Source organism: Cricetulus griseus, chromosome X (assembly GCF_003668045.3).
Source record: "Cricetulus griseus strain 17A/GY chromosome X, alternate assembly CriGri-PICRH-1.0, whole genome shotgun sequence".
In the NCBI taxonomy this organism is placed as follows: Eukaryota; Metazoa; Chordata; class Mammalia; order Rodentia; family Cricetidae; genus Cricetulus; species Cricetulus griseus.
This window is the reverse complement of record NC_048604.1, coordinates 96673505-96697715: the sequence shown is the minus strand read 5'-3', so window position 1 is coordinate 96697715 and position 24211 is coordinate 96673505. Positions and strand designations below refer to the sequence as shown.

The window sequence follows — 24211 nt, the reverse complement described above, 5'->3', positions numbered from 1 at the left end:
AGTGAATATAGGTCAACAAGAGATAGTCAAGGTAACACTTTGTCATAGGAAACACTTTGAGGGATCTCTTGAAGGCCCCCATGCCAAATTCGCTTCAGTCATTTCCTGTAACCATAGAGGAAACACCTTTCCAGGGCAATTAATGAACCTAGTGCTTATTATAAGAAACCATACTACTCTGGATAATAGAAAAGCTATAGAAGAGAGAACAAAATTTCAAGAGAAACCATAAAGCAAATATTTTGGCAAACTTTTATAAATGAACAAAGACCAGAATTTAAAATACGAATAAGCCTACTCCCTGTGCTCTCAGCCTCCTCGCCATAGCCCCCGCAGTAGCTGCGGCTGCTCCCACTCTCACTGCCTCCAAGAAGATGGCTGTGTCTCCCACATATGCTGATCTTGGCAAGTCTGCCAGGGATGTTTTCACCAAGGGCTATGGCTTTGGCTTAATAAAAATTGATTTGAAAACGAAGTCGAGAATGGGTTGGAATTTACCAGCTCAGGCTCCTCCAACACAGAGACCACCAAAGTGAACGACAGCCTGGAAACCAAGTACCGAGTATGAGCTGACATTTACAGAGAAGTGGAACACAGACAACACGCTGGGTACCGAGATTACCATGAAAGACCAGTTCACTCGTGGACTGAAGCTGACCTTTGACTCATCCTTCTCGCCTAACACTGGGAGAAAATGCTAAAATCAAGACAGGGTACAAGAGGGAGCATATCAACCTGGGCTGTGGACTTTGACATTGCTGGGCCCTCGATCAGGGGTGCTCTCGTGCTTGGCTATGAGGGCTGGTAGGATGGCTACCAGATGAATTTTGGGACCTCGAAGTCTCGAGTGACCCAGAGAAACTTTGCAGTTGGGTACAAGCCTTAGAACAGCTGGTACCAGAGCGTATAAATGAATCAGCCAGCCCTTGGAATTCTCATGTATTTGTTATTAAAAAGAATAAAGGAGATCTGGAAAATGAAGAATGGTAATAGATCTAAGAGCTGTTAACAAGGTGATTCAGCCAATGGGCTCTCTTCCTTTGCCTTTTCTATTACATAAAGGATGGAATCTTATTGATTTAAAATATTGTTTTTTCACTATACCTTTACAAAGAAAAGACAGAGAAAAATTTGCCTTCACAATGCCTTCTTATAATAACTCTCAGCCTGTTAAGAGATATCAATGGAATCCCACCTGTGCCAATATTTTGTAAGTCAGCCATGGGAAATATTACATAAGCAATTTCCTCAATCTATGTTTTATCATTATATGGATGATATTTTACTAGTTGGCTCAAATGTAGGTACTTTAGAAAGAATGTTTGAAGAAATAAAGAAAATTTTGCCTCTTTGGGAATTACAAATTGCTCCTGAAAAAATACAAAGAGGAGATTAATTATTTAGGATATAAAATAGGTCTACAGAAAATTAGACCCCAAGAGGTACAGATTAGGAGAGATCAATTGCTAACCCTTGATGACTTTCAGATTCCTAGGAGACATTTTCTGTCTATGGCCCAGTATTGGGTAAATAATAATGAACTGAGTAATTTGTTCAAAACCTTAGATGGTGACAAGGACTTAAATAGTCGAAGAGAATTATCAGCTGAAGCTGAGAGAGAATTAGCTTTGATGGAAAAGAAATTACAGGATGCACATGTGGACCGTTTGGATCCAAAGCTTGATTGCATTTTGGTTATTTTACTCTCCAAGAATTCTCCTAAAGGAATAATTATGCAGAAGAAATATATTATATTAGAATGGATCTTTTTAACACATAAACAGAGTAAAAATTAAAAACTTATGTGGATAAGATCTCTGAATTGATTCTAAAAGGAAAATTGAGACTTCACCAATTAGCAGGGATAGACACCACACAAATTCTAGTGCCTTTCACTAATGATGAAATTTACAAATTAACAGAAAGTGAACTTTGGCAAACAGCTTTCAGTAATCTTTTGAGAGAGATTAACAATAATATCCTCCCAAAAGAGAATTCAATTTATAAAGAGAACTAACTGAATCCTTCCTCACACTGTATGGGAAATTATAATATCTGGGGCCCCTACATACTATACTGATGCAAATAAATCAGGAAAGGCAGGTTACAAATCATAAAATTTAAGTGAAGTGGCTTAAAGCCCTTATAATTCTGTCCAAAAGTCAGAATTACATGCTGTTCTCATGGTATTAATGGATTTTGAGGAGCCTCTCAACATAAATACTGATTTGTAATATGCAGAAAGAGTTGTTTTGCATATTGAAACTACTGAATTTAAACTAGATGATACAAAATTGACTTTATTATTTATTCACTTACAAGACATAATCAGGAAGAGGAATCATCCTGTACACACACACACACACACACACACACACACACACACACACACACACACACACACACATATATATATATATATATATTATATATATAATATATATATCACATTTCCAATCCCATATGAGTCTGCCAGGCCCTCTAGCTCAAGGTAATGGTGAAATTGATCATCTGTTGATAGGAAATGTGCTGGAGGCCTCAGAATTTCATTAAAAACATCATGTCAATAGCAAAGGTTTCAAAAAAGTTTTCCATCACTTGGCAACAAGCCAAGGAAATTATAAGGAAATGTGTTACTTGTTCTTTATACAACCAAACCCTACAATTAGCAGGAAGTAACCCAAAGGGTACTCAAAGGAATGAAATCTGGCAGATTGATGTGTTCCATTTTGTAGAATTTGGAAAACTGAAATATGTACACCAAGCAATTGATTCAGGTTTTCAATGGGCAACCGCGTTGAGTTCTGAAAAGGCTGATTCTGTAATCACACATTTGTTAGAAGTTGTGGACATCATAGGAATACCTGCACAAATCAAGACTGACAATGCCCCAGCATATGTCCCTAGTAAAATGAAATTGAAATGAAGTATATTGCTTATTACAATATAAAGCATATTACAGGTATACCACACAATCCTACAGGACAAGCAGTTACAGAAAGATCAAATTATACTCTAAAGGATGCTAAATAAACAGAAAGGGATGGTAAAGACCCCAGAAATAGGTTGCATAGTGCTTTACATTTGAATTTTCTTAATGTGAGTGAGAAAGGAATGATAGCTGTGGAGAGGCACTGGGTAATAGGGAGAAAAGCTATGGAATTAAATCAGTCTGTATTCTTAAAAATGTGCTGACCTCAGAATGGAAACCAGGATATGTGTTACATTGGGAAAGGGGTTTTGTTTTTGCTTCCATAAGAAAAGAAAAACTATGGATATCACCAAAATAGTTAAAGATTAGATTTGAACAAGAGACAACTCTTGATTAGAAGAGGTGATTGTTAATAAAACAGTGTGACTGTTCAATCTAAACTAACTTTAAAACTAACAAACACCTTTCATTTGATCAGCTATAACTTGCCATAAGGGAACCTCCCCGAAATTAGGGTGGGAAGATTTTTGTTTTTGTCTTTTCAAGAGAATGAAGCATCCAGCTAAGGAATCTGAAGATCACTGGACAAATGAGACATCTGAGGGAAAGGTCAAATCATCCAGTGAAAATGTGCCAAGAAAGAGAGTAATTTGGCTTATTCGTATGTCAAATCTCCAAGAAGATAAAATTTCACCCATCTTCCCAAATGTTTGTTTTCCCTTTTCTCTACAGACATATAATACAAATGGTTCTTCTGTAGTCCCAGTCTAATTAAAGATTAAAGCTGGCTTTGGAGTTGGAGTGTGGCTCTCTCCTTCTCTAAACACAAGCATTTGTATCAAAGTAAAATCCAAAATCTCTGTCTCATGTCAGAAGACAACCTGATATGGGACAGAAGAAAAACAAAATTAAGTTACTATTTTATTGCCACTAATCTCATAAATATTATTTCAAAATTTATAAGATCAATATATATATATATTTGTCATGAAATTAATTGTCATATAAGAGTACCAATTCATTCTAGAAAATGGCTTCATCTAGCTTCCTGTATATGATTTCAGGTTTGAGTCTCTATCAGGTAACTAGGAATTAAATTTTTGTAATCTGGATGTACATAACAAATATTGATCCTTTAACCCCTTTGAGATCTGCTGCATATGACATTTAAAATGTTTAAGTTTTCTGCAATGAACCATGAACATGCCTAACAATGACCTTTGAAATCTCCAAAAGGATGATGGGACCTACCATGACAATTTCATCAGGACTATCATAATACTACTAAGCTGAAAAACACAGTCTAAAGATTGGCTTTGGACCACAAACTGCTCAGCACGATGTTTTAGGTGGCTAGCTGAGGTGGTCCAGCCTCACAGACTACTCTAGCCAGGACTTGAGACAAGCCCTGCACTTTCCCATTATGCAGAGACTGGACAACAAATGATACAGCTATCTCTCCCAGGACTTGACAATTAACAAAAATTTTTCTTTTCAGGATCCCTTAAAGATGCCATTGCCTCCAGACAGCAGGAAATAAATTCAAGAATAAGATGTCCACATTCCCAAGAGGTGGGATGGTAGTTGGGTAGCTTTTGGTCTTTTAATGTGTTATGAATATTTGTCATTGTTTAGGGGGTTTGGTTACAGGTTGTTATTGGTAGTGGTCAGGAAAAAGTTGAACAAAGGAGATTAGATTCAGAACTGTTTTGAAAAAAAGGAGAGATGTAGATCTGATAGGATATAAGAGTAGATTATTGAATCTACTCTGAAAAGAAAAAAAGGGGGGATATAGAAATAGAATAAAAAGGTAGATTATCGCATCTACTTTTAAACTAAAAAAGCAACTACTAGTTTTAAATATTTTACATTGGCTTAATTTTTTTGTATGTTGATACAAATTTGAGGTTATTTTTGTTAGAACATACATACATTTTTAATCTTATTCAAGGTATTGTACCAATTCAACTCATTTGCAAACTTTTGGTCCTTGAAAGTTATTATTACTAACTATTTAGGATAAAAAGAAATGCAGGTTAGTAGTTAGTCACCTAGTAAAACGTGTAGTCATATTAGGTATGTTGTCAAGGTCAATTAGGTATATTTTAGATAGGCAGGTCATCTTCAAGCACTTCAGAAATCTATAGAATATGGCATTTAAGATGTTTTAATAACATAGGTTCTCTTCTTTTTATGAAAATGGGAGATGTCTGCTTCTGGCAGCACCAATCTACTTCAGAGAAGATGATGGCCATCAAAGAAACTCCACATGGAGTTTACTTTCTTTGTGGCAAAGCTTAGCCACTGGGAAAACCACTAGCCTTGACTGCTGACAGTATGCTGTACAAATTGTATAAGCAGGACACAAAAGAAAGGACTGATGAACCTTGCAGAGACAAGGTAGGACAGCCCTTCAGAATATCCTGCTTCACTGAAAAGTCTGTTAGATATGCTGAGCCTATAGGCCGAAGTTAGATGTCCCAACTTTGCAGAGGAACCTTGGGTGACAGTTCAGGCAGCCTGCTGTTCCCGTCATTTCTCACATTTTTTTTGGAAGTCATTTGCTTGCACTTCCTGATTACTCAGGTAATATTATTTCCTTCTCTGGTTGCTGATGGAGTTGAAGGCTTTATAGTTATAGCTATAGTCTTTCTTGTTACCAGATTCAGAAAATAAATTCACTAAGGAAATGTAAATATTAAGATACATAAAAACATAGCTTTGTTAATGCAAGTTAGAATAGAAAGTAAATTAGGTACAACCTTTTGGACTCACCAAGATAGGATAGATATGGAGTATTTTCTCTAAATTTGTTGATGTATTTATTGCCTGTATATATTGTATAAAGTTATTATACTTATTGCTTACAGTTTTTCTTATATTAGCTATAACCTTTTTAATTTTTAGACAAAAAAGGAGAAATGTGATGATACCTTGTTTGTACAAATAAACCTTGCCTGAAGATCAGGGGGTGGAGCTGGCCCCTAGTTAACCATCGAGGTCTAGAGGTCTGTACAGACAGACAGGAAGTGATATGGCTGGGCAGAGACAGCAAGTGATAAGGCAGGAGGAGACAGGAGCTCAGTCTCTTTTTGGCTGGGAAGTTGAGTAGGTGGCTGTGGTTTTGCTCCTTCATCTCTCTGATCTCTCAGCATTTCCCCCTATATCTGACTCTGTTTTTATTATTAAGACCTATTAGAACTTGTGTTAAAAATGGTTCTTTTATCACTGTGTAAAAGATGAGACCAACAAGTAAAAGTTATGCCCACGAGCCCTGATGGAGACATTGCTGAGAAGGTGGCATAAAACTTCAGTATCAGGGCAGGTATAACGCTGCTATTGTGAGGTAACTTTGCCCAACCATATGTGCAGTCCTTACAGGACAAGGAGCAACAGGGAAGCCTCCAGGGAAGACTGGCTGCTGCTTCACAATTGCTTTAATACAGTGTTCTTTGTCATGATGTTTTGTTTCCATGAGGAAACCTATGGCAAAATGTAATTTAAATTCTGATAGACACATAGTAGGGCTCAAGCTGAAATCCGGTGAAGGTCTGTTTAGGGCAAACCACCTGGGCAAGATGATTCCAGATTCCAAGAAGTAAGGTATGGGGGAAGGTGTGCAAAACAAAGTTCGTATGTGTGGAGCCTGAAGAGAAGTGAGAAAATAGCTAATTAAAGATTGTGGGACCGCCTGGAAAATGACGATATATTAACCTGTTTGTAACTGACCAAATCCTGACAGTAGCTGTGCAGTTCCAGGAGGCTTTGCTGAAATCCATAACCAGTTCCAGATTTCTGTCTAGTGTTCTTTTATTGATTTTAAATGATAATTTTATTGAGATATAATTCACATACCATACATTTAACCCATTTAAAAGTGTACAATTCAAAGATTTTTAAAGTATTTTCACAGAGTTGTACAACCATCACCACAATCAACTTCAGAACATTTAGTCGCCTACCTGGAATTCTTGACTACATAAGTTAGTTGGAGGAATTGGGTAATGTCAATCTTGATGGTATTATAAGTTGGGAACTCTAAGGGACGGAGAGGGCATGGGATTCTTATATCTAAGACAAAGAGTCTACAAAACTATCTGGTGCTTAAAAATCGACAAAAGGGAGCGGTTGGCTTTTGTTTCCATTAAAGACAAACCACCGGGCTCGATTGCAGCAAAAAGGACTTAGGTAAAAGACAGGGAAATTAAAACAAACAACTTCCTGGCAACATTTGTGAGTTTCTGAGTTACAGTGTCACTGGGAATAAGAATGATGAAAACACAGGGTGAGTTTTGAAAAATGGGTGGCTCAAGGGGTGAGTAAAATAGTAAGGTTTCCCATGAGGATTGCCAGAGTCTGCTCTTCTTGTAAAGTGGAGTATCCCTGCTGAGATTTCTTTGCTGGGGAGAAGCTTCATTTATAATATGATGGGTGAGTGACACCCCTTTGAGTAGGGAAATAGCTATACTATGGAGTCTTTTCCTGTTTAGATGAGCCTTATGGTAGGAAACCAGAAAATAAGAGTGGTACATCAGAGAACACAGCTCCATATCCATCTTCCTGACTGGTTGAGTACACGCATTTGGTAAGGGTGTTTTGAGCTTTTCACTATGGCTCAGGTGTCCAGCCTCTAGGGAAAAAAAGCAGAGGTTCTAGATTTGGGGCGACTTGGCAACATCTAGAGAGCTTTTTGCCATCTTGTGGGAAGGCGTAAAAACACTGCTGAATATCCTCCTGCCTCTTCAACAACAGAAACCTTGAAATAAGCCTCAATTCCTGCTCTCTAGGACTTCCGTCTGCCCACTGTGGTACCTTTTCATACCCCCTGAAATGTGTCTGAGGGAAAAGTCAAAGGCTCTAATCGAAGTGACCATAAAGAAAACCCCATGATGTTATTAAGGTGGTAAGGATATGTCACTTTCTTAATTGGCTTAGTAAAACTTAGCTTTGAAAAGTAGCAGAGAAGGGAGTGTTTCCAAGTGACTTTTACTGTCTTTGTCAGTAGAGGGAGTCTAGTTTTTTTTTGCATGTACATATAGGATAGAATTGAGTGAGAAATAGTCTACATGTTAAATTAGTATGGTAATCTTCAGTAGTTCATCTCTTTTAACTTGCAATTACTCATAATCCTAGCAGCACATAACTAATATCTCACTTAGCTTAGAAATTTCTGGGTCTATAACAATGACAGGCAGATTCTTTGCAATATTTAAATCTTTAAAGCATTCACATGCTCTATCCAGTGTCAAATCTACCAATATGTTAATTGACTAAATGATGGATTTATTGTGATGGTACCCTAAGGGCTTCTAATATGCCCTGCTTTGTCTCACTGACGTGGGAGGTCAGTTATTTGACCTGGTGGAAGTGAGCATTGTGGAAAACTGCCTTTTACATTTAATGAGGAGTAAAGTCTGCCAGAATGACCTCTAACACTTTTTTCCTGCTGTTAAAGTTTTCAGCTTAGCAGCTTTTAAGTGTGGCTTTTAGAAGCTTGGCATCTCCACCCTTCAGCTTGAAGTCTCCCCTTAGCTATTGTGCCAAATGCTCCAAGCATTCCAGTTCCCTGGAATAGTCTCTAGAATGATTGAAAAAGAATCTGTAATTCAGAATCATCACTAATTCATGCTGGGTTTTGTCTCCAAAGAGTCCAAATTCCTGTGGGTTCATTGGGTTTAAGGCCCAATATTTAAGAGTAACCCCAAAGTACATATTTTTGAGTTGTTGATGCTTCAAAACTGAAAGCAGAAAACTCTACTGAGCCTCTATTTTCTCCCTTGTAAAATGGAATCTAAATCATTTCCTGCTGTTTTATTAATTATGCTGTTTATGAAGATAATGAGGATATTGACATATTTTCTCAGCAACAGACTCTCTTCTTCCCCTTTCATCTTCTTAGTTCCTTCTCTCCTTTGCTCCTCCTTTCCTTTCTGTCTCCCCCCTCTTTTGTTGGAGTTTTCAGCATTGAAGACTTACTTTCATGCTTAAACTGTGACAGTTTTGCCTTTAAGTCTTAACAAAACTTTTTGACCACATTTTAGAATTTCCTGTTTATTGGCAAGGGCTTCCTTTGGTGAAAGGAGAGATAGTAAGTGTAACCTCTTTACATTTTTATCTTTTGGATCAATTAAGTTTTTCCCTACAGGGGGATTTCTGCCCCCAAATATGACCTTTGTGATTTTTTTAAAAGTCAGTTCTGAACTGAAGCCACCCGAAGCCACCTTGGCAAGTATTAGCAAATATCAACATTCCCAAGGACTAGTCATGTTTTTTATTTTTATTTTTCGAGGCAGGGTTTCCCTGTGGCTTTGGAGGCTGTCCTGGAACTAGCTCTTGTAGACTAGGCTGGTCTCGAACTCACAGAGATCTTCTTGCCTCTGCCTCCTGAGTGCTGGGATTAAAGGCGTGTGCCACCATCGCCCGGCTGTAATCCTGTTTGTTTGTTTGTTTGTTTGTTTTAGCAAACCACAAAACCAAAAAGCTGATCGTTCTGCCATTTGACCCAAAATATTTGTGAGAAGAGATGGAAAATGAAGTCAGTGGGGAAAGCTGATGGAAATCTTTCATGACTGAAACCTGAAAGTAGGTTGTCTGGCTACAGTACTGATGGGTGCACACAAGGCTGGCTATAGGGATGAACTGAGCAGAAAAATGACGTGGCTGGAGCATTTGCTGGCGCCCCACTTGGTAAGCCCCATGGGGATCAGATTCCTCAAACAAGGAACCAGAGTTCCAGGTTGCTAGCCCCAAAGGCTAATGTGAAAATTTGTTAACTTCTGACTTGGGAAGGGATATTGAATTAACTCAATTGGGCTTAGTCTGGCTACAAATATTGGCCCTCTCCTTTTTCCTGATTCCCTGGCCAGCAGGTAACAAAATGGATTTCATCAAAGGCTGGGAACAAAAGCAAGCAGCGAATGTTCCTGCCTCAGTAGCACAGCACAGTAAATACTCTGTGCATGGATCTCAATGGTCAAGTCTTCCAATGCTACCACAAGCATCTACAACAATACACACTTCCCCCACCTCCCCCTTGAAATGAATAACAAGGATCACATACCAGGTGTGGCTCAGTTGGGCAAGGCCTGTTTCAGGAATTGAACCAGGGCTCCCGTCATCTCAAAGCCTAGAGATGGACTAGCTCTTCCTCACCAAAGCAAAGCTTTCATCTGAAGACAGAAGGGAATCCTCTCATAACCAAGAGAAATTTGTGGTTTGAGGTTCTTAAGGTAATTGCAGTCTACAAATGCCTTCTTTACAACTTGTGCTTTGAGGACTTGCTTCTAACAGCAAATTGTAAGCTTTGTTCCCCAAATCTAGTTAACCAGTTCAAATCCATTGTGAATATATGGGCCCTCCTGGTTAGAAGAGAAAGTCTATGCCATGCTACATGGCAACAGAAACTACCCAAAGCCTAGGGAGACACAATAGCAAACAAATGGGAAACACTAGTCTCTAGGTACACGTCTATTTGATTTGAAGCCATAATGCATTCTGTGCTTAGGAAACATGGCCAGAAATTCTCACTGGAAGAAAAAAAAACAGGAAAAGACTATACCATATAGAGCCTGAAGAGATGGTATCTAGCTGTTGTAGAATGAGACTGGCCAGTTGACCAGCTATTTGGTCACACTTTGCAAAAAGAAATGCTAATACCACAGCAAAAGTGCAGGAAAGAGAAAAATCCACTCCAGTTGTATGATACAGGACCAGCTAAAACTGTATCCCTATTCACAGAGGGACTGGTAATAAAAGAACAGTCTTACAACTGCTTTTCCTCCTGTTCATGTTCACAGTAACAGCTGGATACATACTAATTGCAAAAAGTGAAAGAAAGTGCTTTAAGTTTTAAAGCAGGCATGCTCTGATCAGTCTCTCGCCAGCACAGTTTCAGACACAAGTGCGATGTGCCGCCTAACAGGTCTATTTTAGACACTTGCTCACAGTTCCTTGTTTCTGTGGGTGGCTTTATGTTGTCACAGAAGAGCAACACACTGTTCTCTCCTTCCAAGTGCATTGCTTCCATCCATCAAGAAGTGGCTTAGCCAGGGCTTCGAAGCCTCAGCATGGTTGTCATTGTGGCTCAGGTCATTCTTTGGGGTGGGGCTATCTTGTGCATCACAAGACGTTCGGCAGTAGCAGTGTCCCTGGTCTACCTCCTAGATGACTCTAGGAAGCCCCTCCCCCAGTTGTGACAGCCAAAATCATCCTTAAGCAGTGCCAGACATTGCTAGACGTCCCCTGGTGGTAGTGGTGGTTTTGGGGGGAGGTACACAATCACCCTCATTTGAGAATGACTGAGCTAATCCAACAAAGACTGACTTTCTCTTTCCTGCAGTCTAAAATCATATGAAGTTGACTTCCCTGATTCTGAGTGGCCTGCAACATTTGACTCACAATATTTTCAAATCATTAAGAATAATGCTCTTATTGCCTTGCCAAAGGGTTGCCATTTCCAGCTAAACTCTGAGGTCCTGGGAGAGAAGCAGCATATTTTTTTATTGGGGGGTGGGATCCTGCTATGAAGCCCAGGCTGCCTTTCAGCTTACAACCCTCTAGCCTCAGCCTCCAGAGTGGTAAGTGGTAAGCCCACTCCAGAGTGGGCACGGACCAGCCACCATGCCAAGCAAAGGCACCTTTTGTTTTTCTTTTATAGCCATTTGTTTTTAGCATGCTGGAAGTCAGAGAAGAAAACACTCAAGAACTAAGTGAACTGAAAGAGGCCTGAGTACTTGAAACTCACCACTCTGCTTCCTCCTAACTCCTTTGCCACAAAAAAAGGCCCAGAGGAAAAGATGACTTGCTAGAGGCCATACACACACTGAATCCTACTTCTCTGGGGCACAAGGCAATATTTCCCAACGTGCCTGAAGAGCTTAGGTCTCTAAACAGTAATAAATTAGAGCTCTTTACAAGCAAGAGTTTAGGCCAGCCATGCCAGTTGAGAAATATAAATTTTACAAATGACAGAATACTGCAACCAATTAGTGCAAACAAACATTTATTGTGAAATATTCATCCTACCCTTTATTAGGTATTACATCATCAAAGCACTTTGTGGCAATGAAAATAGCTTTTACCCCTCTGATTGACCCAATATTTCATTAAAGCTGCAAAAAAATGTGCAATCTGCTTGAAAAATAGGTTGCTCTTATTTACTCATTTGTGAAAAGTCAAAAATTAAAAAAGAAAATGGTTCTAGCTAATTTGCCTTTCTGCCTCCCACCTGTGCCCCAAAATAATTAACAAAGATATTTTGTTTTAGATGACTTTTTAAAAAACCAATGTACCTTTCCCCATGTCATAATCATAAAAATGTTTTAAAAGCCTTTATTTACTTTCTTGGGAAAAAGGTGGCCAGCCGTTGTTTTTTAATTGGGAGCATGTGTATTTCCTGGGAGTTCACTTTCTTTAACTTTATGCTCCGGTTTTTGATGGGTTTCCTAAGGGGCTCGGCATTTCCCAGGGATTCTTCTCCTTGGCTGTTGATGTCATAACCCTGAAGCACAGAGTCTTCTCTTTTGAAGGAGAAGTTTTTGGTGGATACCCCTGAGAGGCCTTTAATCTTGCCACAGAAGATGGTAGGCACAGTGTCGTCAACTGAGACAATGACCTTGGCTGCCTGGGACTCACTTATAATCTCAATGTTATTTTCAGCCTTCACCCCACTGCCCGGCTGGCTGGGCTGGCTGGGCTGGTTGACCATTTCAGTGCCATTGTTGCCGCTGATATGGCTATCCATCATGGCCGAGGCCTCACGAGACTTGGCAGGGGCAAAGGGCATTTCCATAGCACTGGGAAGTTTCTCCAGCACAGTGTGACCCTGGCTGTCTGCTGACCCACTGCTGTCATACGGTGTCTCTGGGGGAGCCTCGGCCTTTCGGTGGGCTGCCAGAGATAGGTCTAGGGCTGCATCCTCTTGGAAGATTGGGGAGCTAGCTTCGCCAGCTTTGCTCCAGGGCACTGACTTCATGGAGAGATCCAGGGCCTCATTCTCATTCCCCATCTTGATAACTGTGTGGCGGCTGAGCTGGAAATACTCCTTTGGCTGGAGGATGTCTAAGGATTTCAGTTCATCTTTTTCCAGGGTAGTCTGGGTGCCTTTAAAGGAGTGCAGATTGAAGGAAGATGGTGGCTTGGAGAAACTGGGGCCGAACTTGGATTCAGAACTCTGAGGCACTGGGACAGGGATGGGGATGGGCACTGGCACTGGCAAGGGGACAATCACAGGATAGGGCACCAAGAGGGTAGCTGGTGGGACTAGGGGGGACAAGGGAGAATTAAAGGGCTGCGGAGGCACTGGAGCATAGCCAGGAGGAGGCTGGCAAGGTGGAGGGCCCAGAGAGCCTTGGGTGGGGAATAAATTCTGGAGCACAGCTTCAAATGGCAATGTGGGCTCCTGCGGCTGGCTTGGGATCCTCAGGTCCAGAAGTTGAGGCTGGGCCTCGGAGTCCTCGGCCCCCTGGAAGAGGTTGTTGTGTATAGCATTTGAGGAGCATGGGGCCTCCTGTGGCAGGACCAGAGGGGAGTTGAGGTGCTGGAAAACATGCTGCTCCAGCACCACTGGCAGCTGCACGGGACCTTGTGTCGTCATAACATAGGTGGCATTGCTGTTGGGGTTAAGCTCTGGTGCAGAGCTTCCCTCCACCTGCATGTGAATGGGCATCACCACTGGGCTTTCCCCAAGGCACAGGGGCTGCAGCACTGTGGCTGCCACCTTCAGAGCCATTCCACTCTGAGACTCAGCTGGGGGGTTCAGAATGGATGGAGCCGGCACGGTCACCAGGGCCTTCTTTACCAGATCAGTGGAATTGATGTTCCAGGCCTCAGTAGTTATCAGCTGGGCCATACCATTCTCCAGTCTGTTATTGGCCAAAGTGGGAGGGGAGTCAGTCATGTCCATGGAGAGGTTCTGGGACTGCAGGTCATCCATCACTTTTCTCTGGTGCCACGTGGCCTGCAACACAGAGCACACGATAAGAATCTTTCTTAAGAGACTATTTATAATTGCCTTATAAGATATCTCCAGTCTCAAAATAGTTTCCATAGCTTAGTGAACTGGGCAGCACAACCCAGCTCCCTGTGTATACATACCCATTATAGATATTTCCTAATATACACGAACACGCACATATGATCAGCTGTGCTTATAAAACCCAATTTACAGGTGATTAAGTTATAAACACACATGATGTAATCTCTAAATAGCCAGGTGATGTTAAACAGGGTATTTTAAAGCCTAATACTCAGCTTATATTTTGATCTTTCAACAAAAACAAAGTTTTCGTTCCACAATGCTCTGTCAGACAGTTAGGAAATGCAGAGATTAAATCTAACGAGTTCAAATTTGAAAAGGCAATAAGTAGACTTACTTCCCCTTACGGAAATATAAAACCTTGTCACATCTGAATATTCTATGACTATAGTATGACACACTAAAAACTCTTTGTAGATATAATCAGGAGATTATATTAAAATTATGGGAAATTTCAGAAAGCATTTCAAAAGCTCTGTAGAAATCATTTTTCTAATAGGTTTGGAGTTTGAAAGAGCAGTATATTTACCCAAGGCTCATCATACTTGTCTCGCTATCTCCCTCTAGCCAATCACATTCCCTTTGCTCTGATAACAAGAAACCCCACTCCTCAGGGCAAAGAGAAGATGAAATGGCTTTTATGAATGGTCATTGAGCCTATCAGGTTCACATGTCCATCTTTCTGACCTTTGGTCTCTCCCAGCATGTAATTACCAAGAGAAAGGAGTGCTGAGAAATGAAATATCTGTTGGAAAAAAATTCTCAAAAGTGAAAGACATGGTCTTGATGTCTTAGATACCTCCTGAACACTGACAGCCACTTCCTAGGGGGCAAAGAAGCCCAGAGAGGATGCTTCCTGGAGGAAGCAGGGCTGCAGCTGCAGTATGTCTCTCCGTGGAAACGTGTCCATATTTAGCTTCGTTACCATGGAGAAGGCAGGCACCATGTCTAACTCAGGGATCTGTGCAGCCCTGGAGTGTGATTGGGCTTAATAATAATTCAATAACCCTTAATTTCACTGGGCGAGCCTGAGGCAAAACAGATTCTTGACCTCACCGGTCCTACCTATGTAGACTTTAGTCCTGTGGTTATCATGTCTTTTTCTTCTCACCCTAAACTGTCATCACAAGGTCTCAAATAAGAGAGAGAGGTAATCCAGCACATCGTGGTGTTAGAAATACAGTCTTATAACAGGAATGCTGCTTTAACAAATGAACAATTCCATGGCATTTTCAAGCCATCAAAACATGTCAAATGCACAGAATAAGGAGTTGCTTTGAGGAAGGAGGGGGGCAAAATGAATGATGCTGTGCAAACAGCTCTGTGGAGTATAACTCATGTGTCATGCTTCTGGCAAGACATATTGCAGTAATTCTAAGGGAGGACTCTAGAGCCTGTGTCCCTGTGGGCAATATGCCCTCTGGAAACTACAAGTTGACCCAGTACATTGGCAAGAAATCTCCTTAGGACAGCTGGGAGGCAGCCTGCTTCTAGAAAGGCTGAGCACACATAACCTAGCCAAAGGGCTTAGTTCTTCTTGAGAAGACTGCTCCTTAATTCAGCCCAGAAAACAAGATACTTTCAAAATGACAGTCATTCTCAAAGGCATACATTCATTCACTTATGTAACCAATTAACTTTGTATATGTTTACTGAGTTCTGACGACTAGATTTTAAGCTATGAGTGAGAGATGAGACTTCTATTTTCATGAAGATTATAGTCTAGTGAAGCTGTACATCTTCTACCAGACAAGACTTGTATCATAAACAGGGGAAAACAACACACCAGAAGAAGCAGCAGCAATAGCAGGATAAACATTTGTGGTACAGGCACATGGTCCTGTGAAGGCTCTATGATTCTAAGATTTCCTCCACAAAGGTCCAACTGGTCCCTTACAGTGTCTAGAACTCCCGGGAAAGGATGAGGAAAAGAGGAAGAGAAACTTAGTTGCGACTGGTGAGAACAAGGGCAGCAACTGTCATGGATGCCCATGGCCAACCCTCCAAGTCTGATGACTAAGAGGTAACTTAGTAGAAATCAAGACATGTTCTGTGCCACCTTTGAGTTTTCTGTACTTCCTCATGATGACTGTGCCCACTTCCATAAGTGGTAGTCTCCCCCCTGTGTTCTTTCAGCTTCCCATCACCCACTTCAAAAGGAAAGAAGACAACTTTCTGGATGGCCCTTCACCTGTCACTTGCACATTTGTTCAGCTCAAGTACTAACCCTCACAGTTTTTTGGAACACCTCCCTTGTTCCCTCTACCTGGCTCTGATCTAGGCCTGCTACCTCTTTCAGAATTCTCTTGATCAGGGTGTGAGAAAGGGACCTTGCCCGGATAGGGTACTTCCCAGAGACCTCCACCCCAACAGGCCTGCTATCTTCTGCAGCATGGTCCTGATCAGGCCATGAAGAGGGAAACCTTTCCAGGGTTGGGTACCTCCCACAGACAGCAAGATATGGGGCAGTTGCAAATTTGCTTTGTTCCACCCTCTGCTGAGAACTTCCATTGCATGACTCAGTCCTTGAGATGACCTTTCCAGAGGACTAGAATCATGCCCATTTTGTCAATAGGAAAATTAATTCCATAGTGAAGTCAAATAGCCAGCTTAAGGGTACACTGAGACTGGAATTAGAATTCCAGGCAAGTCCCAGGTATCCTCTCTGTATCTTGATTTCTGGCAAGAAGAATCACCATAGCCTCCACTTCAGTATGGAATACATGGTGTACCTGAGGAGGACTGCAGCAAAGACTACTTGAGAATAAGACCTATTCAAAGTAGAGGCCAGGTGTTTTCCAACAAATTCATGAATCTGTCATCAGTCTAGATTCTCTACTGGGGCTCTATTCTAACTCATCCTCACTGGAGTTTCTGTTCTTGGGGAGTGCAGCCTGAAGTGGCTCTGGTAATGCTACTAGAGGAATGATGGCAGGGCATCTCCTGGCCTACTATCCAGTACCCACCTGTCCTCAGGACACAGAAGCAACAGGGAAATTTGCAGGTTCTTTTCTGGGGCCTCCTTGTTTCTGGAAACAGATATGAGAAACTAAATGGCATGCAGGCCAGGCCAGAGTGCAGGTGGAGGCAATAACTGAAGTATTTCTGGAGCAAAAAAGAAAGAAACCACTGGACAAAGTCTCACTTCCACCTTCCTTACCATAATAGCTCTCAGCCAAATATTGCCTGGAAATAACTCCATCTGTTTCTCTGGAGGGCTACTGGCCTGCCAAGACAGGCTGTTTCTGCTACTCTCTAGCAGGTATAACACTGTTCTCAGGGATATCCAGGTTAAGAAAATACAAACAGCTTCCATCATCCACCTTTCCACATTCCAGAAAGGATCTTTCTCTTTTGTACTTATACCTCCCTCCTCTCCTTGTTCAACCTACCAACCAATACCCTCCTACAGCTCTGGTCCAGCTGTGGACAAGGTATTGGTGATATAGTATGATGCCTTGGGCATTGTTGATGCAGGAGCTGGTATTAGAAGCCCTGGCTATGTATGCACCGAGAATAAAAATAGCAGCTCATGAACTGAAGGTTCAAAGGGCAAGCGTATGTCCCTGAGGATGAACCCAGAAGGTAGTTAATGACTTCAAAGAAGGCAGAGACCCATCCTCCCCACTCCGACAAGCTGCTGATTAGTGTGGGCTTGGATTTTTCAAATCAAAGAACATCACAGCAGCTACTAACTTAAGCTCAAGCAGAGGGTGCAGGGAATGTTTCCTTGTGTTTGGGTTTTGAAAAACTTCATTTTCAAATAGGTTTAAAGAGGTCACCAACCATTTTGCCTCTGTCCACTATCACGATGTGTTGGGGGAGGGAGACGGATAAAGACACACACAGAGAGGGGGGGTTAGGGAGGGAGAGAGGGAGAGAGGGGAGAAAGAGAGGGGAGAGAGGGAGAAAGGGGAGAGAGAAGGAGAGGGAGGGAGGGAGAGAGGGAGAGAGATCTGGTAAATGATGGCCTGTGGCCCAGAAGAACATGGGCAATCTGGACCTACCTTCTTTCTCTGTCCTCAGCCAGGTTCTAGGGCCTTATCCATGAAGCCTATATATCCCTGAAATGTAGACTTTGGGAGAAATGGCAATGTGGGGTGGCAGGAAAGGAAGTTCTGAGATCAAAGCAGAGCCTAGATGCTTGTAAAGTCATAGAATTGTTACATCATAAACAACAGATGATGTCAGAGAGAAGCTCTGCCCTCTCAGCCTGGAGCCTCTCTGGCCTTTGTCTTTACCCAGCTAACTTTGCTAATGGGTTAGATGTTGGGGGCTCAGCTCGGAATTCACTTCCTCCATTCTCACTGAGATCTCACAGGACTCTGATGTAACCTTGTCTAGTCCTGACTCTGCCCTCATACTGAGCTTATCTAGTTCCTTGTTTCTCCAGGAGCAGCATACTGTCTTATTCCTTGGAGTGGGCACTGTGTCTAGTGAATAGTAGGCACTTAGGTAATGCTTTCTAGAAGAATTGGTATATGAAAGAATATTCAAGTATTCTGGGCCTGGTATTGTCATCCTTGTCTTCTGGCCACAGGAGTGCCATTTGGAGACTCATGGGGCACCAAACCTTACACCCAACCCTCTAACCAATTCCAGACACTTCTGACAGGTGAGGATACTAGGACCTAGAGTAATCAATGCTCACCAGAACCAGTTACTACAGAGGTATATGTACTTTGGGGAAGAATACAGTGTGGGGTCTTCAGTGTTGTAGGGTAATATAATAGCGGCCACTGCCTCCACTGTGAGGGACTCACATGTGATAGTATATATGTGAAAGTATTTTATGTTCTAAGGATGTGGTGTCATCTTGTGTTTGTCTATTTTCTTTATAAGGAACTACATATATGATGAAGGTGATCTCAGGTACATCTCCTAGGTGGTTAGTCAGTGACGTAAACCACACCTGCACCCTGCTGGGTAGCCATCCAAACAAGCTATCCTGTGTCTCTGGCTATCTCTTCCATAACGCTGCACAGAAATCAACTTTAAGCTAATATACTTTCATCTAAATGATCCTTTTATTATAAGGCAGCTTCATTTATGGCTTCATTTAAAAAGCAAACTACTTGATTATCACCACTCAGGCAATTTAGACATTCTCCAGATGCTAAAATTCATCTGTCTCCTTATTGTGGATTTTAACACTAAGACACACACACACACACACACACACACCACAGCAGTTTGCAAATATCCCACTATGCCTAATGGCCTCAGCTACTTCCTAACTCATACCACTAAGAGTACTCCTAAAAACCCTGTGCTAATTCAAACTAAAGGAATTGCCTCAACAGGTGCTATGAATTCCAGGGACAAAGTCCCTGACTCTGGGCAAGCCTGATTTCTGAGCCAAGAATTTACAGGGTACACTAGGAGCCCTTTCAGAGGCCCAGTTCACCATCTAGATAAAGATTTGGCTGTATTTTGTGAATTAAAAGCATCTTCACCACAGAAGCTAGCTGAAAGATTGCACAGGGTGCCTGCTCTGAGGAATCTAGCACCTCTAAGCAAAGACTTTAGGAGTGGCTACTCCATTAGGACAAGTGGGGAGGGATTTATTGAGCGAAGATGGGTTGTTGCTTGAAGGCCCCATAAAGCCCTTAAAATTACTGAACTGAGGTCACTCAGAAAGTACACTTAGCTTCAGGGGAAACAACTTTAATGATCTGGGCTAGTTTGGGCATATTCTGAGCTAAGAGGCTCTAGCAAAGGTTTAAAAGTCCTGTCTTTGGGCCTCTATCCCTGTTGAGATGTTATAGAGGAATCAAAGCCTACTCCTGCTCTGGGTGATGCTCCTTATCATAAACAGGCTGCAAATGTGATTCACTCTGTTCCACAAAAATAAATCTCATTAGATTTTTTTTCTAATCAAGACAAGTTTCTCCCGTAAAGCAATCATTCTTTAAATGATTTCCATGTGTGATTTATGGGATCCAGAATTTTGGTCAAGTTTGTCACTTAAAAACTCAACAGTGTGTTTGAACAATAGAATATAACTATGATATTTGGTGATACAATCTTGTGGAATAACCATTGTACTGCAGTCCATCATTGATCAAAGCATTGTGACATGGCACATGGCTACAGCCAAGAGACATTTTCCCAGTGGTAAAATATCAATAGCCTTAGTTTATATGGAGCAAGTACCATTTATCAGTTATGTCTAGTCCAAAGGACTGCCTGTATCCTTGTTGAAATTGAAGTCATTAGAGCAGCTACAACAGCATCACTCACAAGCTTGTTTGAAATGCAGAATCTTAACCCGCAACCCAGACCCACTGAATCAGGATCTGCATGCCAACAAGATCCTTGGTGATATGTATGCATAGTAATGTTTGAAAAGCACTGGCTTATTACTGGTTCTCAAACTGAGCTTGCACTGAAATTGTCTGGGATCTATTAAAATGATGCCTGGATCTCACTCCCAAGACTGATTCAACTGTTGCAGCTTGGGCCCTGGAGAACATAACGTTCACCAGGTAATTCTAATATGCAATTAGGTTTGGAATTCAACCTACAGCTAGAACACAGGACATTGAGTGATCTGGCTTTCATAGTAGCTGATCTTCCTTCTTGTGTTAGAGAAAACACTGAAACCATTATCATCCCAAACCTTCTCAACCTCCCTCTGGTCCTCACATATCTCCCTATGTACCCCAATCTCATAAAGAGGTGAGCAGTTTCTCCCTTTTGCAAGGTTTGTTTGCTAGAGACCTCTGATAAAAAAAAAAGCCTGCTCCCTTCCACTCCTTATTCTTAGTCTATTTTCCACTTTTGACTAGGGCTTACACAATACCCTCAATAAATGACCCAATTCTGTATAAAAATCACTAGCCATTAACTATGAGCCAGCATATTTTGTCCCTTAATACTGTATATACATATGCTTTCACCATTCAGGACGCAGGGTGCACCATCTAAGAAGCAACTCCGACTGGGCTCAAAAATGGGTTTTCTCTCCCCACAGGGTGTAGTAATTGTCAATTACTTGCCCCAGTGATTGAATTTTCTGAGCTTTAAACATCAGCACAAGGCCCTTTTATTTTAACAAAGCAGTGAACATAATTACTACTTGAATGTATTCCCAAATTGGTTACAATATGAAAAATAACACAAAGTAGTCACCTGCCTTACATTTGGTTGTATTTTACATGCAGAGACTTATACAGTCCTCTAAAATGAATGTGGTGATTCAAATTAACTTTGGAAATGATTTACTTAACCTACTACTTAAGTTCCCAAGGCTGTGGTGGTCATACAGATTTCAACTGAGATCAACCTTGGTGAAGATAACCATTAGCTGTGGAAAGTCCTGTCAGAAAGGGACTGAAATCATTAGATTTGCTCCTTAACTGGTTAAAAAATATGGAGAGGACAGATCCGGTGCCATTAACTGTCATTGACATCAACAGTTTGAAGATCATCCTGAAGGCAAGATAGAAATGCATGCCCCGGGGTGCTATAAAAGTTATATATGTTCAGTTTAGCATCTCACATTTGCTTTCTCACTTCTTATTTCTGTAGTACATGTTAACACAAAAACATAGAAACACACACACACACACACACACACACACACACACACACACACACACACACACTATGTTTATGTGTATGTGGGTGGGTGCATTCAGTTTTCCCTGATAGGAGCATAAGAACGAAATGCTGTCACTCAGTAAGAGAGATGACTCTCTTAGGCAGAGTCCAGTTAGATTTCTAGGGTCCTTCTCTCTAACTACGTTTAGGTTGGTCACTAGCCCAATCCATCCTTCCTGTTTTACAGAGCAGGAAGCTGACACTCAGAGGTCAAGTGGCTGGTTCAAGTTCACACAGCATAGTGTACACTGGCTCTCCACCAAAGCACACTAACTGACCCATTGCTTTTGTTTCAAATGCTAAAGGATACCGATGAACATGTGGGCCAAGCAGGATTGAAGAGAGGGAACCCCAAGTTCTCAGGCCTGATATTCCAAGTCTTTGTTAGATTACAGAAGAGTTGAAGAAGAATTTGGGAGCCTGGCTTAGGGTGGTCATTCTACACCTCCTTTCTCTTTTTGGTAAATAATGCCATAAGCCTCTCCATTTATTTTCTTATTTACTGTCCCAACAGTCTTTAGCCTGCCTACTAAGGATCAATGATGGCCCGTGGGATCATGTCTTAGAAAAAGGACAGAAGTAGGAAACCAGATTTATGTTCATTCGTTTATCCATTCTTTCAAAAATGATCTGAGGACCTACTTATGCTAGGCCTGAATTTCCTATTCCATGTTCTCTAAAGAGACATCACCTTCTTTACTGGCTTAGTTCTCAAGACAGGAACCAAATCCACCCTTTCCCAAGGTTGTCTGCTTTCTTCTGGTTTCTTTCAAGGCCCATATTTCTTATGGAGATGAAGGAATACATCTTAAAAAGATGAATGCCTGTCCCTAGACAGCTGTGGAGGGGGGTGTGATGTAAGAACAAGGATCTGTGTAAGGTAGATCAGTCTTTATTTTCTACATTAGGAGGAAAGGCATGTTCTCCTCACATTCTGATGAGTTTCTGTAGATGGCAAGAAGAATGCCTCAGCATAACAGGAGACCATCAGGAGGGACTGTCGGGGTTGCAGGGCATGCTTAAGTGAACAGTGAACTTTGTGAACTATCAACTGCTGATCCTTACATTCAGATGAGTCCCTAAAACTTCCCACCAGACACCCAGTCTCCAATTATCTGCAGGTGCCTGAGCTGGAAGGGCATTTTTCACAGAAGCACAAGGCACATCTACGGTCTCAGGCCAGGTCAATCATCTTGAAGAGTCTTAGGAATTTTTTCTGGCAACAACAACAACAAAAAAAAACCTCTTAAATTTGGAATGAAGAGGGGTAAAAACCTGCCTTCTGGAAGAGAAAATACTTCTAATTAGATTGAGATACAAAGGTTAAATTTTTGTTCTGGGAAAAAAAGATTGTTTATAATCCTATGTCATTAGAAGGACATTTTCCAGAAACCACTATGCCAGAAATAGACCTTCTGAGGGGTCGCTTGAAGGAAGGGGTTGTAGAATTCTAGGGTACAAATAACTTGGGTTCAGTGTTTTCCCTTTTCCTAAGGCCTGTGGGCCCCTCATCAACGACTGTTGTGGAGATAGTGCCAGTCTATTCTGGGCACTGTGCCCTCCTGAGCATGATATGAAGAAAAGTTTTGAACTGAGGCCCAGGTTCAAACTTCAACTGTTACTAACTGCTGTTTGTATGATCTTTGGAAAGTTAGTTCCAAGCCTCAGTTTCCCTCTCTATAAGATGATGACTGAAAAATAAAGTTCTCTCACGTGGGATGGTTGTGAGGAAGGGAGGCCATTTAAGTAAAGAACTTGCTACATACAGTGCTTGGCACATGGAAGACTCAATAAAGACCATCAGCATTGTTCTCTTTGGCTCCATCATCACTTGCTATCATCATCATCCTTATTTTCAGCACAGTCATCACTGCAGTTGCCACAGTTTTCTTAGTTGTCATTCTCATTGTTACTACAATCATCATTGCTATTGCCATAATCTTTCTTGCCACATTGTTGTGGCATCATTGTCTTTCTTCCTTACTGGACCCACTGTCCACATTTTCTCCAAGCACCTGGAGTAGAATCATCAAAGCGTCATGGCATCTGAACAGGCTTGCTTATTTGAAACCCTGTTTGGTCAAAGGTTCACTTGAACATCAGCTGCCAGAAACTGGGAAGGTACAGATCATAAAATGAGCCTCACACCTGACAGTGAAGTTTTCAGGCAAACCCCCTTGTTCACTCAACTCTGACTTCACTAGACTATCAAACATTCCCAGTGAAAAGAGAAGACAGTGCTATCACAATATTAGAAATAAAAGATGTTAGAAAAAGATGTTATAAATATAAAAACTATTTCTCATTGGCAGGAAGACTAGAGGAGAAAAATAAGAGCAAAACTTTATGTATCTTGCATGTGTGGATTCAGGAGCACTTTCAAGGATTCTGAAGTCCTTCTCATTTAGCTGTGCATCATTTCACTCAAGATCTTCAGGTTTCCTTCTTTGTGCAAGGACCTAAGTAGCTTTCTCTCCCCACTTACCAGTGATAATGGGGTCATCTTCTTACTCACAAAAACAAAGGATTTCTGGACAACAGATAAAGGAAAGGATAAGAACGAAACAGGAAGCAAAGAGACTCTTTGCTAACTAGGCCAAAGTAAAAGGGAAGAATGTTCTAAAGTATGTAGGCCTAAG

The 24211-nt window shown here is 41.3% G+C and overlaps 1 protein-coding gene and 1 pseudogene across 2 annotated transcripts; one reads left to right on the top strand and one right to left on the bottom strand.

Annotated features, from left to right (window-relative positions):
* The first annotated feature begins 368 nt into the window (after positions 1 to 368).
* Positions 369 to 886, top strand: LOC100750690 (annotated as a pseudogene).
* Positions 887 to 12266: 11380 nt separating this feature from the next.
* On the bottom strand, positions 12267 to 13865 carry Rai2 (retinoic acid induced 2). 2 transcript variants are annotated; one of them, XM_035449810.1, is made up of 2 exons: positions 13731 to 13865; positions 12267 to 13580 (listed from the first exon to the last, which is right to left on the bottom strand). In XM_035449810.1, the coding sequence occupies exons 1-2, from the start codon at positions 13863 to 13865 to the stop codon at positions 12267 to 12269; spliced, it is 1449 nt and encodes a 482-aa protein (XP_035305701.1). The 2 variants fall into 2 exon arrangements, with proteins under 2 accessions (XP_035305701.1, XP_035305700.1); XM_035449809.1 differs by having other exon boundaries at positions 12267 to 13865.
* Positions 13866 to 24211: the final 10346 nt, after the last annotated feature.

Excerpts from the sequence above, each read along its gene's own strand:
- Rai2 (XM_035449809.1), bottom strand. The coding sequence starts at position 13,865 with ATGGATGACCTGCAGTCCCAGAACCTCTCCATGGACATGACTGACTCC.